At 36.2% G+C, this 18,783-nt stretch overlaps 1 protein-coding gene across 1 annotated transcript in view; it reads left to right on the forward strand.

The window, feature by feature from the left end:
* LOC126191176 (class A basic helix-loop-helix protein 15) overlaps positions 1-17,965 on the forward strand; it is a 132,489-nt gene extending 114,524 nt beyond the window's left edge. Inside the window, exon 5 of the mRNA XM_049931951.1 lies at positions 17,582-17,965. Within this exon, the coding sequence (XP_049787908.1) occupies positions 17,582-17,708 (127 nt within the window). The 3' untranslated portion in view covers positions 17,709-17,965. The remainder of the gene's footprint in view (positions 1-17,581) is intronic.
* Positions 17,966-18,783: the final 818 nt, after the last annotated feature.

Raw genomic sequence — 18,783 nt, forward strand, 5'->3', positions numbered from 1 at the left:
TGCTGAGGAAAAAACAAACTGCATGTAGGGGTGGACACAGCATCAAGGATAGATGCATAGTTATGTTGATCCATTCTTCCTTACAGAGTGATGAAATTGCAAATAGAATGCCAAGAAAACATTTCCATACCATACCAAAATGTTCTGTCCTCTGGCCTGGACCCATCTGAAGATTGTTGCAGAGTATTTTCCTTCAGACATTTGTCTCTCTATGGAGCATAAATTGCGATTCATCTGTCGTCCCTCAGAGGAGATCCAGTTATAGTATAGGCATGCAAATTCCAGCCTTCATTGCCAATGAACAGCAGTCAGCATGGGTGCTTGAATTAGAGACCCATATTCAGCAACATCTGCTGAACAGTCATTGAGGAGACACGGTTGGTAGCCCCTTGGTTCATTTGAGTGGTCAGTTGCATAACATGTACATGTCTACTCACCCATACCCATCGCTGCACCCATCATTCATCCTTGTCATCTATGGCTCGTGGGGCACCACAGTTGCCTTGGTGCTGGATGTGGACGGCACCGTTTTGCCATGCATTGTGTACTTTAACCACAGTAGCATGTGAACAGTTTACAGAGTTAATCATTTCAGAAATGCTTACATCCTTGTCCCAAAATCCTATGATCATGCTCTTTTGGATGCCAGATAAATTGCTCTGTTTCCATAATATAACAACAGTTGCATTGTTTTTTGTGTTCTCTTGACATACTTCACATATCCTCCATTGCTACTGTTACTGCCTGCCATCTGTGAGTGGTTATTGCACACGGAGATCAAACATAGGTGGTGGTCACATTAAAGTGACAGGACCATGTATACCAGTATTTCTCCCTTTCCTCAAACCAGGTGTTGATCCTCCTTCCTTGGTGCATTTTCCTTCCATTTTGTTTAAAAATTATTCTTACTTTTATCTCTCCTACAATTTCAAACTTCTTATCACTTTACAAATGGAGTTAATGTGTCAAATATTATACAATAAGCATGTAGGTGAGAAAAAGTTTAGAAGGCTTGAGATTATGTTTAAAATTTGTTGGAAGTTGCTAAGTGCTCTAATTCTCAAATACTGGATTAGTGTAGTCCTGGTATTTGCATACCCTGAGTTATGCTACCTCACAACATAGATACAGTTTTGAACTTAAATACTTGTCTTATTGTGTTAAACCTGTAACATAAGATTAAACTCTTAATGAGCAGATTATGAAACTTTTTTAAATTCAATCAATAATTACATAAAATACTGACAAATTTTTGTTGCTTCTGGAAGCTGTTAGATAGGTGACTTGCAACTTGAACTGGATTACCATGCACCTAATTAGTCCATTAGTAATATCAATACCATTCATATAATCTTTGTAAAAAAATGTATATTTGGTTACCAAACTGATGCTAACTTTGCTGCTATGTATTCACATATTTACCTTTTATTACAGCATTGATTTTAGCAAATAATAAATCATGTTCCTCATCCAGTGAGGCCTTGCTTAACTTTCACCTCTGCTACTGCTAAGATTCTTGTACCAAAATCATAATGCAGTGTATAGTAAATAATACCAACTATTCTTTTTTTAAAAAAAATGTTTACTAGTATAGTGTGTTATTATACTTTAGGGAAACATTCTCTTTTACATTTCCATTACATGTACTTTGTGTTACTTAATTACTGAAACCATATCTCTTTTGCAAATGAACTCAAGGTCATAGCTAGAGATAGTAGAAGAAAATGCTTTTAAAGTACATAGGATTGTAGAAGTGAAGGATTGTTGTACAGAAAATAAATCATGAAGGAGTACAGTGATCAACTAAGTAATCTTATCCTTCAACGTAAATACTAAGTTAGGATCACAAAATTTTATGCATTTCAGATCAGTTGACATTAAATAATAATTAGTAACTAAATTCATTGCACTTACATCTACATTGTCCAAAAAATTCAGTTCTATACTTACCTTATCAATCCAGCTGTAACTGTGAACTAAATTTAAATTTTTTCTCTCAAACACATTGTTTACAGACAGTATCAACAAAAAAGGTGCATTAACAAATAACTCAATCATTTGCTGAGTGTTTCATTCAACTGAACCATCAACACATTCCTCCAACATTGCAAGAGTGGAACCTAAGATTGTAGCTTCATCTGAATCTTTACTTTTGTTGTAATCTTTGGTAGCTGGAGGTGGGTAGAATGTAGTATTGACACTCTGGCAAAGAATTCCACACTTTATTATCAATATTATACATCAATCAGGTACAGAACATGTTATCACAAAACTCTCAACTCAAGAAGCCATGAGAACTGCTGGAACAATGATGATGACTTTAGGTTACGTATCATAAATGTTTCTAGTTGCTGAAGTCTCTATGTTAGGTGGAGTCTATTCTAATGATCAGTGCTACTGTAGAGACACCTCCCCCTCCCCCCATCTCAGAGCACTGCATAGAAAAGGGAGGTGGAAGTGTATTCCAGCATATAGTCTCATAGAATAATGGGTTGGAGAGGTCTGCCAGAGCAGGAGTGACGAGGTTCATCATTGGCAATTTTTGAGGCATGTGGATGTGCCTATAGTCCTAACATCAAAGCTGATATATCAGTGTAAAGGCCCACGTTGGGAGGACTGGAGATGGGGGACGTGGGGAACAGAGGAAGGGAGAGATTGTCATTCTTTTGTACTGTGAGCACCTAAGCAAGTCTGAGTCAGTGGGCCAACCCTGTTATAGGTTTTTCCTTCACAAGAGGCAAAAATGTTCATTCCCCCATCGGAGTGCTTTGTATGGACTATTGTGTGGATGCTGAAGTGTGGTGAGGGCTGTATCATCTTAAAACATGACATTGGAGAACTCACTTAGCCTCTTGTGGATGAAAATTGCTTGTAAACCCTGAGCATGAGGTGGGGGTATGATAATGTTGCTAATGTAGCATTGGACATTCTGTAGTAATGAAGGTAGTTCTGCAGGTGTCAGGGGTGAGGAAGGTGAAAAAAAGTGGGCTGGTAGTCAATGGCTGATAGAATGTATTTGTAAGCTTTGGACTCAGGTAAAGGCTGACCAAGTCCAGGTGTACATGTTGGAAATGTCCTTCTGGTACACTGAAAGTGCCTTGTGGTAGGGGTGAGTGTCATCCATTTTCACTAAGCTGGCAAAGAATGCAGGCTTGTGTCCATTTCATGCAGTCTACTTCAGTGCTCAGCCAACAAAATGTTCTGTAGGAGACATGAGGTGCAGTAAACAGTGGGGTATGACAGATTATGAAGGCTATCAAATATCAGTTTCCTAAATGGCAACAGAATCAGTGGGAGTGATCTCCTCTGTGATGTAACACATCATAGTTCAACAAGAGTTGAGTATCCTTACTAGCTCAAGCTGTAGCCCTGTCTTGGGATCGTCTAAGGATTCACACAAATGACCCTCTTGTCCTCTTGCATTTGCCAGGTCCTAGTAGTTGATTAAAGTACTGAAGGAATAGATGTGGGTTATGTAGTCTGCTATCATGTTTCCCTCTTGTCCACATGCTGGATGTCTGTTGAGAACTAGACAATGAAGTCTAGGTGTCAGAAGCAGAGGGATGATCATGACATGCAGCTTCTTATGTTATATGTTGAAACTTGTCAGAATATAAAATCTATTAAATCTGACTACAGGAGGCTAATAAACCAGCCAAAACTTAGAATTTTTGGAGATTGTCCAAACACATGATAGATGTTTACAATAATTCTGACTCAAATAGAAAATACAAAGCATTTATTAATAAACTTACTTCCACTTCTGAAAATTGTTTTCTCCTAAACGTAATGCAGATCAAATAGAAGTCTAAAAATAAACCATTGATTACACAAAGAATAAAGGTAGCGTGTGGGACAAAAAGGAGGCTGTATCTACTATCTAGGAAAACCTCTGATGTTCACATTGTAATGCATTACAAATAATACTGCAATATATTGAAGCAAGTAATCCAAAAATCTAAGCAGCTTTATTATGAGAAAAAGATAATTACATCAGGCAACAAAATAAAATCTATGTGGGATATGGTGAAGACAGAGGTGGGGCCAAAAAGGAAAAGAAACAAATAGCTCTAAAAATAAATGAGACATTGGTAACAAGTAGAGGTAGTAAATTTGTTGTAGCTGGGATGCACAGTCATAAAAAATTTTTTGGAGGACATCATCTTTCTGCCAGTGACTGTTGTAAGTTTGTAATGTAAGTTTGTACGTAATGTACAAATGTGTCAGCTTACATTATGTTGACATGGCTTAAAGCCATAATATCACTTGATAATGGCCTAAGGCCAAAATTGCAATAGTGGAATAAAAACTTATAACAGTCACTGGCGGAAAGATGATTTCTTTCAAAAAGGTACATGTAGTGTTGCAAATCACTGAAACAAGTACTGTATTTCTTTTACTAACAGCTTGGAATTACTGGGTTCAGTAAACATGGAAATGGAATATCTGAGACCAGTGTTTACAAATAACCCCAGTAAAATAAGTACTATAGTTCGTTTACTGACAGGTTGGAATTACTAGGTTCAGTAAACAGTGCAATGGAATACCTGAGACCAGTCTTTACAAATAACTCAAGTAAAATGGAAACAGCACTCATTTCTCCCAAGGAAGTAGCAACCATCATAAAATCCTTAAAATCAAAGAATTCTAGTGGTTATGATAACATTCACTATTATACATCCGCCAGATACACAGCATGTTACTATGAAACACACAACTCAAAAAGCTAGTGGTAACTGCTGGAACTAAGACCCTGAGTTTAGGTTACAGATTAAAATAATCAATATCTTCATCAGATTTGACTCTGATCACTGATGTTGCCACACTTTGCTCTAAAACATTAATTCGTACTCTAGTGTCTGAAATTTCTTTGTATACCTCAGTAAATTACTTAATCTGCTTTACATCCACATTACTTCCCTAAGCTGTTCATGTACCTCATTTCTCAATAAATGTCTGTGCTTAATTATCTAAGAATCATTCATGAGCATTATTTGACAGAAAGACAAACATAGGGTTACACAGATTCTGGAGTAATGTGTAACACAACGAACTTCACTCACCTAGGAGCAATGATTTAGCTGTTATGAACTGCAAAGCTTTTGCTGCTATACTGGATTTGTTTATTTTATGGTTTAGCGTTTACCCAGTTTATCTAAAATCAGTTCTGATTACCTCCGTGCCAACTTCTCATCAGTTAAGCGCAAATAAGGACCAGTTCTTACAGCATGATGATTAGTGTGCTAGCATACAAAAGAGGAAACTGAGACCATACCAATCTCCAATTCACTTCTCAGAAACCACAGTACATTAACAATTAAAATATGTTAACACATAAATAAAGTTCCTATTATGAACAGACACTAGAAGAAGGGATCAGTTGGTAGGGCATATTCTGAGGCATCAAGGGATCACCAATTTAGTATTGTAGGGCAGTGTAGAGGGTAAAAATTATAGAGGGAGACCAAGAGATGAATACACTAAACAGAGATTCAGAAGGATGTAGGTTGCAGTAGGTACTGGAGATGAAAAACCTTGCACAGGATAGAGTAGCATGGAGAGCTGCATGAAAACAGTCTCTGGACTGAAGACCACAACAACAACAACATGAACAGACACAAATTTCTTTCATTAGATTAAGTTAAAACTGTGGTGACAAGGGAGACATGCAGCAACTAAGTTAAATAAGTGCCAAATAATGAAATGAAAGGTGACTAACACTAGAAAGTAGTAGACTGAGCATAGATAAAAATGTTTTGACGTCTCTTAGATTTGTATATTACTTTCATCTGGTCTGTAGTCAAATGTATTCAGTCAGTTGCCCCATTCTTTGCTGAAGCTCTTCTGGATCTTAAGCAACACAACAGTATCACCTGAAAATAAAAGGAGGGTCAGATAATCAATTTATGCTCCTATTTTCATCTGTCAGTTTAGTTCTCTGAAGACCTCTTACAAGGCTTCAGAAAATAATTCTGATGAAATGGAGTTCCCTTCACTAATTTCCTTCAATTCTGAAGTTTTGACACTCTTGTAATCAAATGTTGTATGGTCTGTTGTATTACACTCACTTCTAAAGAGACATTATTCTAGTAAAAAGTCTAAACTTTTCTAGACAATTAGTAACGATTTTTCTAAAAGCTCTGTATACCCCTAAAAAATGACTAATAGGCCTATAGTTCTTCACATCTTCACTGCTCTCTTTCTTGTCAATTATAAAACTGAAAGCATTGTTTGAACTATGAAGTTTCATCCTTGTATGCTAACATTCTTCGAACAACTGTGCAAGGTTTGTTTTTGCCTCATCGGACATTGCTTTTATTACTTATCATTTTCAGTCATGTCCAGGGCTTTTTCCTCATTCCTTTTATCGACTGCCTGCCCTGCTTCTTGTAATGCTTTCAGAGTGTGTCTACTATCACTGTCTATTATCTCAATGTCCATTTCTTTAGGTACCCCATACACACTTTAGAAGTAATTTCGAATACCTCTGGTAATATCTACCAGTTTGTGTATGTACACCACACTAATCACAAAGGAGTAAATAGTTTCAAATTTACTTGGAAGTTTAACTGATGTTCAGACTAGTGAACGTCCCTGATGTACAGAATGGTTCTACTGTCTGAGGGGAGCATTATACAATGCTATGCATAAGCCTTAATACCAGCATCTGCTGTTTAAGGAAGGGTTTTACCAGGCAAGCACCAATTACACACAGAGAGTCAGACATTTATTCCAAAAGTAAATGAATAAACAAGTTAAAAAAAAATTGTAGAAATAAATAACTAACTTTAGTTGACAAAGTAGGAAAGATAATTTTGGATTCTACACACCATTCAAACTAAATCATAAAAAGATGTGTGGATTTGTTTCAAGTTATTAATAAAAGTATATGAGCTCTGACAATGCAAAGTCCAGTATGAAATAATGATAATAAAATGAAAAGGGTAGATTGCTACTCACCGTATAGTGGAGATACTGAGTTGGAGATACTGAGTTGGAGACAGGCACAACAAAAAGACTATTAAATGCGTAAGCTTTCAGACAGAAGGCCTTCTAGTGAAATAGACAACACACACACACACATATTCACACAAATGTAGCTCATAAACTCATGACTACTGTTTCTGGCTGCTGAATCCAGTCTCTTCAGGCACCAAGCCTCAGCAGCCAGAGACAATTATATATGTGTGTGTGTGTGTGTGTGTGTGTGTGTGTGTGTGTGTGTCTGTTGTCTATTTCAGAAGAAGGCCTTCTGTCTGAAACCTTGCATGTTCAGTAGACTTTTTGTTCTGCTGGTTTGCAATTTAACATTTCCACTGCACGGTGGTTAGCAATCTATCCATTTCATACTAGTGTATGATTTCCCATGCTTAAAGTCAGGAAATGAAATAATAGCTGCGTGCAGTGAAGTTTTCATAAAGAGCTTATGTAGATTCTCTGGTTAGATCATCTACAGTGAAAACAGAACAAGAAACTAAGTCATGGCTTTGCTGTAATGTTAAATTCCATCAATGATGCTGCTTTACCATCTGCAAAAGTTCATCATGGACAAAGCTACCAGTCATGCAACTTTACACCACTTGAAATCAGTATGAAAATGTATGATTCCCAACATATTGCTCAAAATTCTATCACCCATAAAATTTCAAAGTTCCAAAACTGTGTGGTTAACTTGTTGCCTAGAAACTAAGTTCAACAACAACAAAGGCAGACATAGACTCAGTGTCTCCCACCAACTTTTCCAGAAACTCACAGGACACCTGTGCCATGGAGTGCTTTTTTAATTTTTTATTACTTTTCATCCAATCCTCTTATGGAGGGAGGTGGACTGTTTGAAGGCTTTCAATTAGTGTGTTACATTGTTCTCTTCATACCTTTATTGCTATTTCTGTGAAGCCGAGTGGGTTCTTATACATCCCAATTGGGAAATTATTTGGAGGGTATTATTAAGGACAATTCTGTATTCACCTTACAGCCATGAAAAACCTCCTAAAACCCTAAGCAGAAATCGCCACAAAATGCTTGTAAGCCACCTATTTATAACACTGTGGATCTGTACTATGTTAACGGCAGAATTTCTGACTTTCCTAAAATAGCAGTAAGGTGTCTTTTGACACCACATGAAATATTTTCATATTTGGCTTAAACAAGTTTTTTTTTTTTTTTTAGTGTTTGTTAATCCATATTTTATATCTAGTAATCACAACAATAATTCACAATTATAAATAATAATTACTAGTTTATTTGAACAACAATGTATCATACAAATTTATTGTTGCTACTGCTAACCAGTTTCTTAACTACAGATTTTAATTTATTAACTATTCATACAACCTTCTAGATACATTTACTATATTTGGTCCATTTTAATCTCACATTTTTAGCTGGTCTTGTAGCCTTTGCAGAGGCTGATTTGGCACTTCCTCTGCTTTCTAGGTGATTTCAGTCCCATATCCTCTTCCTTTGCCTGATGTTCTTGCTCTTTTGTTTCCTTGAGTTCATTTGCCAGTTGAAAAACGAACTTCTTCCTTTCCATTTTCTTGTTCATTACTATGTTATAGATGACCCATGCATTTATTGCCACCATGTCCAGTATGTATAGAAGTAATGCACTGCCCATCTCCTACATGCAACTATTGTAGTATATTTACAGGCCATTTGATCAACCATGTCCACCCCATACTTTGTAGCATTGTAGAACTTTGCAGTTTTAGGTTTTTTCTTTTCTTCCTTGTTTATTGCTACTTAAGCATCCAGTGTACTTAGAACAATGACATGTTTATTCTTCTTTCCTTGGTATACAGTCAAGGTGCAGTCTGTGTTGCCACTATTGTGCAGTATTGTGTATTTCAGCATTTGGCTTCCTTACTTCATCGGGAATTCCATGGTGGATCTCATTCGTTCTACCAACTAATGAAGTTTTCTTTTCTTTCAGTCTTTTTAGCAAGTTGAAGAGATGAAAAGAAGTTGTCTGTGGTCACATTTCTTCCTTGATTTACAAATGGCTTTATGAGACACAGAGCAACGTACTCTCCAAGTGGTTGTTTCTCTCTATGCATGTCCTCTTTGCTGAAGTATGGGAAAGCCTTAATATACTTTGCTGTTACATCAACAGCCAACCATAATTTGAGGCCTTATTTGTCTGGTTCATTGGGTATGAAGTGAGTAAACCTGCATCTTGCTTTACTTCATAACAGTTCTTCATCAATGATTATATTTTCTCCAGGGCGGTAAGTGCAAATACTGTTTTCAATGAACTTTCCCCAAATTTCAGATACAAGAGTGAATTTGTTGGCTGCCACGGATTCAATGCGGTTTGATTTTTCATCAAAATGGAGAAATCTCAGAAGCTTCTGAAATATACCTGTTGGCATAATGTCCCTGATAAGAGAGCAACCAGAGATCATCCACAAACATAACTTTTGTGCACAATACACCCCAAACATATATGACGGCTATCAATTTCTCCAGTTCCTCAAGTGACACAGTCCAGTAATTGCTTTTTAGTACTTTTTGAGAATTTGATTCTGAGTATTTCTTCATGAGATGTAGCACTGCTTGATCAAAAATAAGACGGAAGACACTGATGACAGAACTGTCTACTCATTGGCAAGCATAAGCAGTGAGACTTCCTCTCTCCTTCAGAGCATTACAGCTGACCACCTTCCAGAAGATGAATAATTTCCAATGTCCCACAAGGTTCCATCCCTTGAAATCATATTTGAAGATGCTTCCAACTGTGCCTGCTGGGGTGGAAGAGGTGGCGGTTGATGTATATCAGCATCTGAATCCTCTTCCACTAATCATCCCTCCTTCACAATGTCTTCATCTTCACTTGTGTCAGGTTCATAATCATCATCTTCATCAGTGAAGTCAATTTTTGATTCAGCTTCGGAATTCTACAAGACATTAAAGAAAGCGTTTCTGAAGAAGAGAAATTTGTTAACATCGAGTATAGATTTAAGTGTCAGGAAGTCATTTCTGAAAGTATTTGTATGGAGTGTAGCCATGTATGGAAGCGAAACATGGACGGTAAATAGTTTGGACAAGAAGAGAATAGAAGCTTTCGAAATGTGGTGCTACAGAAGAATGCTGAAGATTAGATGGGTAGATCACATAACTAATGAGGAAGTATTGAATAGGATTGGGGAGAAGAGAAGTTTGTGGCACAACTTGACCAGAAGAAGGGATCGGTTGGTAGGACATGTTCTGAGGCATCAAGGGATCACCAATTTAGTATTGGAGGGCAGCGTGGAGGGTAAGAATCATAGGGGGAGACCAAGAGATGAATACACTAAGCAGATTCAGAAAGATGTAGGTTGCAGTAGGAACTGGGAGATGAACAAGCTTGCACAGGATAGAGTAGCATGGAGAGCTGCATCAAACCAGTCTCAGGACTGAAGACCACAACAACAACAACAATAATCAGAAACTCCACACTTGACAATACATGGTTGAAAACATGTTTCATGGCCAAAGACTGCCTGAGTGACACAACATAAGCTGTGGCAGACTGGAATGTATATGTGCCAAGTTGCAACAATGAGCAGCAACTGCTCTGCATTACTGCTCACTGTTGACACTGTATTGTTGGATCATTTACTTATATTTAGAAGAGAATTTACAGTGGGGTCAAATTGACCCCTTCTGCCGTACTAGATATACTGAATGAAATGGCAAAGAAAATTAAAATATTTTGTAAACAATAAAACGTCTTCCAAAAGAGGAGAAAAAATTAGAAAAAGTCATATAATTTCATTAACAAAGAAAATGAATTGAATATGACAGCAGAAAAAAAGGGGGTCATTTTGACCCTTTCCGCCATTCTAGTGTTACTCACACCTACAGTTCTTAAAAACTTTTATTACAGTGGCCATCATTTAAATTCTATGTTTTCTTAATTTGATGCATACTGAAAGGAGTGCCACTCCACAACACAGCTCTTTTTCCAATGTTACAAATCATTTTCGCATAAATATTACATCAAGTATAAAACTATGATGTGGTACCATAGTACACAATTGATTTAAATAATAAATACAAGAAAATATTCATACACAAAGAAATATTATATTTCAGATCAGAGCATGCTTCCCTGCTCTTTTACATGGCGTTATTGGCATATATATATAAAACTCACCAAATTCAAGATATGAGCAGTCAACATAAAAGTTTTCTGGGTTGGTATCATGTCATATTGTATAAAACTACTGCTTGAGAAAACCAAAATTTCGGCTATGGTTGCAGCGGCCTTCTTCTGGGTCTACTGGTGCATTCTAACTATGCAATGTCCCTTATATATTGTTATTGCTGCTCACTGCACATGCCATTACACCATAATTTTTAAAAAGATAGTTTATTTCCTTGGTCACTTAAAGAAGAAGGAGAGGGAACTTTCTTTTAAAAAGTGGGCTTTGTTCAGTGTCATGCACTGTACTTGTGACTTCAAGGCACACAATTTGATGTCATCATTTATTATGTAGTTCCAGAAGACTATTTTTAATATTTTTCTGTGTAAAACCTTGAGTTATATTTCATCAGTGGCAAAAGGTAAATCTGCAGTAATTAATTTTCCCAGTGCTGACTTGGTCATTAGGTCTGTCTCTAGGATTTTCAAAGTCATTATCTAGTGAATGCTCATTATTTCCTTGCTACTGAATGTTCATTATTTCCTTGCGTTATGTCCATGCTGAGCTCCATTGAACCAATAACGCAAAATTACATACTTCAATTGCTAAGGCCTCCTTCACCCCCAAGCCAGGAGCCATCCAGGCTTGTAAATTCACAAGTTCATTCTAACCCAGCCTTTTATCATCATGACTCTTGTGATATGATGCCTCATTCAACTTTCTGACATTTACTTGTAAACAATTCTAAATAATTTTATTTAGTTCAGTTAATGTTCATCATCTGCTATCATTTCATCTTATTCATCAACTGTCTTGCATACTCAGATTCATATTGTTTGCTCCTCAATGCTCCTGCAACATTTTTTGTTGTTTCCACTACAATACTTGGCAAAACACCATTTATCATATTTAAGTTAATGGTTTCTAGATGCTTAACCTACTTGCTGATTTTAATTTTATTTGGTTTTCCACCTCATTTACACCTAAATTTATTAAGCCCAATGAAATGGGAGTTTAGCTTAGCGAGTTTAGTTCTTTCTGACTTTGTGTCTAATTTTATTTTGCATCTTACTAATCTATGGTCGCTTGAAATCCTGAACTTGTTCAAAACTAACACATCCTGCATAATTCATTTGTTGTTTGGCAATTCACAATCAGCCTCAATTTTAATTCCACGTGACCCTTCCATGTCCATTTTCTGTCTGGGATCTTCTTGAAAAATATGTTAAGATCACACATTCTATTTTTCTCAATGAATTTCATTACCATGTTCCCTATACCATTTCTTGTATAGAAACTGAAGTTTCCTACTGAATAATGTTTGGTATTGCAGTCAATCATTACTGTTATATAGTGTGAATCACTTTTCTTTTAGTAAACATAAGTATCCCCAACTGCCTAAAAAATTTGTCACAAGAGGTTCATCACCTCAACATAAGATTCTAGCCCTTCTTCTGTAGGTGATGAAGATCTTTTGCAAAGGTAAGTGTTCTACCTAAATAGCTCCATAACACATAATGGAGTATAGCTAAATAAGATGCCTTCACTCCTTTCTGGTCACCAATATAAGAAAATATTCTTAAAGTAAAGTCAAATGAGTTCAATATCTTTGTGGTGTGACTTATGTGACATTCCCAGTTCAGTATGCAGTATAAATGCAAAGTTATGAACTTAGTGCTGTCTGCTCTCATTAAATATGTTTCTATGATACACCATAAATTCCTTTTTTTCTTATGGCTTGCATGAAACTGAATGAAGAGGATTGACAGTAAACCTCTTAAGTAGTGTTTGAATGAGGTTATCTGTGTGTGCAGTTGCCAAATATTCATTCACCATGCTGGTGTCATCTACATGCATCAATAAGTTGCTCTTATAATTCATAATTACAGCTTGTTAACATACACTGATGTGCCAAAACATTATGACTGTTGTTCACTGAGAGACTGACCGTTGCCTGGTTGCATTATTGGCATGTGTTGCATTAAGGAAAGTGTACAGCAGAGATTAAATGAATGGTGAATCATTATAGTGATGATACTGTCTGCAAATAGAGAAATCCACTAGCATAAGTGACAATGACAAAGAGAAGTTTGTTCTGGCAAGGCACTTCAGCAAGAACATTTCAGAAACAGTGAAGCTTGTTGACTGTTGTCTTGTTACTGCAGTAAACATCTGTGGAAAATAGTTGAAGGATGGTGAAATCAGGAGCAGGTAATGAGGCATTGGGTCCATGCCTCACAACTGCACTTGGAGTTTGGAGGCTTGAGTGCCCTATAAAGCAGACGAAGTGGTGATTTGTGGCAGATTTGATAACAGAGTACAGTGCTGGTGGAGACAAAAGTGTTTCAGAGCACACCAATCAGTGCACGTTGAAGAACATGGAGCTCTGCAGCAGATGACATAACTACATTGTCAGTTTCAGTTGTGCCATGATTGGGCTGTGTATCAATGGAAAAATGTTGCTTGTTCAGGCGAATCATTGTTGTTGTAACATTGTGTGGCTGGTCATATCTGTACACACCATTGTCAATGTGAATGGCTGATTGAATGAATGATGTACCGCACCATGGAAATAGATCAATGATAGCAGTACTGTTTTGGTTGCATTTGGCTGAGATTCTGTGGGAGCTGTAGAAGTAATATAAGACACCATAACAGCTATGGACTACATGAACATTATTATACAGTACCTGCTTTCCCTTCATGCTGGACACCTTGACAATGGCAATGATATCTTCCATCAGGATAACTGTTACAATCACTAGGCCAGAATCATCTACAGAGGTTTGAGGAGCATGATAGTGAACTCACATTGTTATCTTGGTCGACACGGGTACAAAGACAGCCTATTTTGCTTATGCACACACCATTATGTGTTATGGAACTGTTTAGGTAGAACTCTTCTCTTTTGCAAAGAGTCTTAACGGCTAGAGAAGAGGGGTTAGAATCTTGTGTTAAGTTGAAGAACATCTTGCAACTTCTTTTTAATTAAAAAAAAGTTATTTTAAGTTGAGAATAGTTATGTCTGTTAGAATAAAAGTGATCAACATCTACCACACATAGGGCTGGGGGTGAAAGATGGTGACATAGAAGCTTAACACAGAAACATTTGGAGAAATTTCAATAAAATTTTGTGTATACATGATGCATTATTTGTATAATTATTTCTATAAAAATATTTTAGTGGTAATATACCTGTACCACCCCAAGTGCTGGGGAGGGGAGGAGGAATGAGAAAATGTGACATGTAAAAATATTCGGTAACAACCAACATTTGTATCAAATCCATGGTTTTCATGGTCACTAGACTTACTGGTGCATGTAGTACTGGACTGTCATATGCAAATGTATCTTGCACTTAGCCACTCACAAGCATTATGGCCAATGTACACACATTATGATGTGATGGTAGGACTTATGTGGATGGCTTGATAATAGGCAAAAGTCCAAAACCGGTCACCAAATAAAAACAAACTTCTGTGCAACTTTGACAATTTTGTAATTTTACTGAATCATCTTAATTTGCTGCCCACTGCCATCCTGCATACTGGAAGGGAGCTATTATTGATGACAGTTACAATGGTATTTCACCACTGGAATTAGGGGATAGTTGCATGTGTGCCAAGACATGTCTGGTCATCTCTGTAAACCCTGTAGGAATTTCTGCCAAATGTGGCTTATGTCTCATTTTCTATACAGAAAAATTTATTATGATCATAACATAGATAAGAGACAGATCACACTTAATAATTTAAAAGTATTCCATGTGTATAAACTACAAAAAATTACCTGTTGACATTTCTTTCCTGCAGTCAGTTAACTTGGAATATTATAATTTTATGAACCTTCTGTCCCTTTTCTTTGTTCAACACTATTGTTGTTGTTCAATAACTCATGATGGCTGAAGTAGAGAGGATATAAAATGAAGACTAGCAATGGTGAGGAAAGAGCTTCTGAAGAAGAGAAATTTTTTAAAATCGAATATGGATTTAAGTGTTAGTAAATCTTTACTGAAGGTATTTGTCTGGAGTGTAGCCATGTATGGAAGTGAAACATAGATGACAAACAGTTTGGACAAGAAGCAAACAGAAGCTTTTGAAATGTGTGCTACAGAAGAATGCTGAAGATTAGATGGATAGATTGTGTATCTAATGTGGAAGTACTTAGTGGAATTGCGGAGACTAGAAATCTGTGACACAGTTTGACTAAGAGAAGGGATCGGTTGAGAGCATACAATCTGAGACATCAAGACCATTTAATATTGGTAGCAAGTGCAAAGGGTAGAAGTCACAGAGGGAGACTGAGAGGTGAATACCATAAGCAGATTTGGATGGATGCAGGTTAAAATACTTATCTGGAGATGAAGAGGCTTGCCAAAGATAGAGTACCATAGAGCTGCCTGAAACCATTCTTCAGGCAGAAGACCACAACAACAACAGCAACAACAATGGAATATGTGTGAAATATGTTAAAAAATATGTGTATTATCTCTCTCTCTCTCTCTCTCTCTCTCTCTCTCTCTCTCTCTCTCTTTCTCTTTGTGTGTGTGTGTGTGTGTGTGTGTGTGTGTGTGTGTGTGTGTGTCTGTCACATTGCACAGATCAAGCTATAAGCAAAGAGTGATTCCAAATTTAATTTAATGTATAAAAAAATCATCATCTTTCATTTATTTTGAAAATGTAAATGAGTCTCCTTTTTATATGTGTATCTATTTGGAAATTAAAAGAGGTATTGCAATACATGCAAGCTACAACTAGTTATGTCATAAATAAAAAAACATACACAGTAGTGTGCACAAAAAGTCACACACAGACAAGATTACAGCCTGCGTTTTACTTTTATATGGCCAAGTGAATGCTTAAAATAGCAGAATGAATGAAACAACACAATTTTTACGTCAATGTCACAAATAAATAATGAAATTTACATTTTGTCATTATGCTTCAAATTACAATACAAAATTTTTATCTGCATCAGATAAGTAAGTTCAAGTGAATACTTAATAGTGCAGAATAAATGGTAGTATAAATGTTAACCTATCATATAAATGAATTTACATTTTATCATATAATTTATGTCAGGAGTGTACAATTTTGCCTTCATGGCATAAAAAAATATTTTCTTTCCTTTATTTTTACTCAAAAAGATGCCTTATTACTATAGGAGCTCATCATTTTATAATACGTTTTTCTCTGAGGGATGTTTCCAGTTTCCTTTTGAATACCTACAAGTTATTAATTTCCTTTTTTTATACTGCTGGGAAGTTTGTTATACGCTTTTATCCCTGACTGTTACTCCTCTATGGACTTTTGTGGGAGTTGCAGAGGCTTGGTGGAAATTTTTCGCCTGCTTTGTGTTATGCTTGTGAATGTGACAGTTTTTCTGAAATAATTCCCTGTTGCTGGCTACAGACATCATCAGTGAGTATATATATTGCTTTGTAACATAAATATTCTGAGTGTCTTAAAGAGACCAGTGCATGATGCTCTGTTAGAGATGTCACAAATTAACCTCACTGCTAATTTTTGTAGTTTGAAGTCACTTTCAACTCCTGTAATGTGTTACTGTACTTACTAAGTAGCAGAACTCATTCATTTTCATTAGCATTTTATTTTCTATCTTAATGATCACCCATATGTCTCTGTTCAGTGTATCTCTCACCATTGTTTTAGTCTTGGCATTTATTTTCATTCTGTTGCTATCCAAGGCATCAGTAATTTTTTTTACATATAGTTCAGGTCCTTTTCAGAAAGTACTAAGACTATTACATCAAGAGCAAATGGAATGCAATATATTTGTTTAACATAAATTTTGAGCCCTTTGGTGCCACTTTTTACTGTTCGTTCTGCACTTTTTGTAAATAAATTAAGGAGAGAGAGGTCAGCCTTTTCAGACACCTTTTCTTGTCCTAGCCTTTTTGTTATTGACATTGATATCTATTACTGTAGGTATCAACAGAATTAAGAAAGAGACAACAATGAGACAAGGTGTCCAACAAGGTTATCCTTGCTCTCCTTTTTCATTTAATTTATATCTGTAGTAAAAGTTTCTTTATTCTGTACTATAAACTGAGTGTTCTCATTTTTTTTTCCATTACTGGGAAGTAACTTTTCTTGCGCCTCTATACTTGAGTTGTACCTAACATTATTTTATTTTCAGTCAGTGTGGAAGTGATATGTAGGGGGTGCAGGATATTCCTAGATTCCTCAGTGAAAAATGGTTCTTGAAATGAAATTTTGTAAGTAGATTTTTGATATTAGTTGGTGCCAGTCATTTTACCCATGGCGGACCCTAGGTCAAAGCTACATTTCACATACTCATTTATTTTTGATCCTAGGTATTTCCATAACATGACTGGCTTGCAAGAAATAATTGCTATTCATGAAATAGTAGAAACTGTGTATTATACAATTATAAGTCAAAAGTAAAAGTTATGTATTTCTTTTGTACAGACACACAACACTTGTGAATGAGAGTCAGCTAAGGAAGGTGCCAACTTGTTGGCATCATCACAGCCTTGGATTGTCACTTGGCAAACCACCTCCTTCGCATTCATCATCCTCTAGTGGAAACAAGTGACTATAAAAGTGATCTTGTTTATCTGTGTTCCGACTCAGGGGAATAAGTCAGCTGCCACCATTTCATTACCCTGGTGTCTTTCTACTGAGTTAACACAAGAGACTGAAAAAGTTAACTGTGATTTAAAGTCAAATGTTGTAGCTTTACATTAGTGTTTAATACAATTTCTTGTGTATAGTTTCACATAAATTACATTGTAAAATGAATGACAGTGCATATATATGTTTATTGTGATATGTGTTTTCCAAATATAGAAGAAAATCTGTTTTAAATTTAGTATGTAACTTATGGGAATCAAATGAACCCAGTCACAGATATTTCATACCTTCATTTTTTGGAAGATGTTTCCGACAGTATGGAGAAGGATCAACACTGTCTCACAACAACTGTGAACAAAACGCAAGAAAAATCAAATAGTTACACTGCTAAACTCTTTAGAGAAGTTTCCTCAGGCACAGAAGATACATGAAGCTTAAGATACACATTGTCAAAACTGATTCTACAATTGTCTGCTATTTTAGACTAACTATATGGGAAAAGTGGATGACAACAACAACAACAACAACAACAACAACAATAACAATAAAATAATAATAATAATACTAAATTCACAGTTAAAGGTAGCCCTGTCCAGAACTGATGCATGTTTCATAATAGTGATATTTTACTGGTTCCTCATTCTCAACAATGTGTAGTTAACTTTCCCCATAAGTCAACGTGAGCGAGGAAAGACAGTAAAACAAAATAATCATACAGCACTGATGGCCAGAGTCCAGACACACAGACAAAGAAACAAAAGGTGTCTAACTTAAATTATTATGGCCCTACAGTGAGAGCTAAACTCTTACAGTAGCACAGTACTCCAACTGTAAACTACTCCCTCATTGCTCTGTTGTTTAATGCAGACATCCCACACTATGGCTGATATAAGTATTTGCAACAAATACATGAAACAGCCTCCCTGAAGTTGAAAAATTAAATTTACATATTCAGTGGATCATCTTACATGTGAATTGTTCAGATTATTTAATAGATCAACAAAGCAGTTAAATTGTTTAATGGAATATTGAATAAA

This window comes from Schistocerca cancellata, chromosome 6 (genome assembly GCF_023864275.1).
Source record: "Schistocerca cancellata isolate TAMUIC-IGC-003103 chromosome 6, iqSchCanc2.1, whole genome shotgun sequence".
In the NCBI taxonomy this organism is placed as follows: Eukaryota; Metazoa; Arthropoda; class Insecta; order Orthoptera; family Acrididae; genus Schistocerca; species Schistocerca cancellata.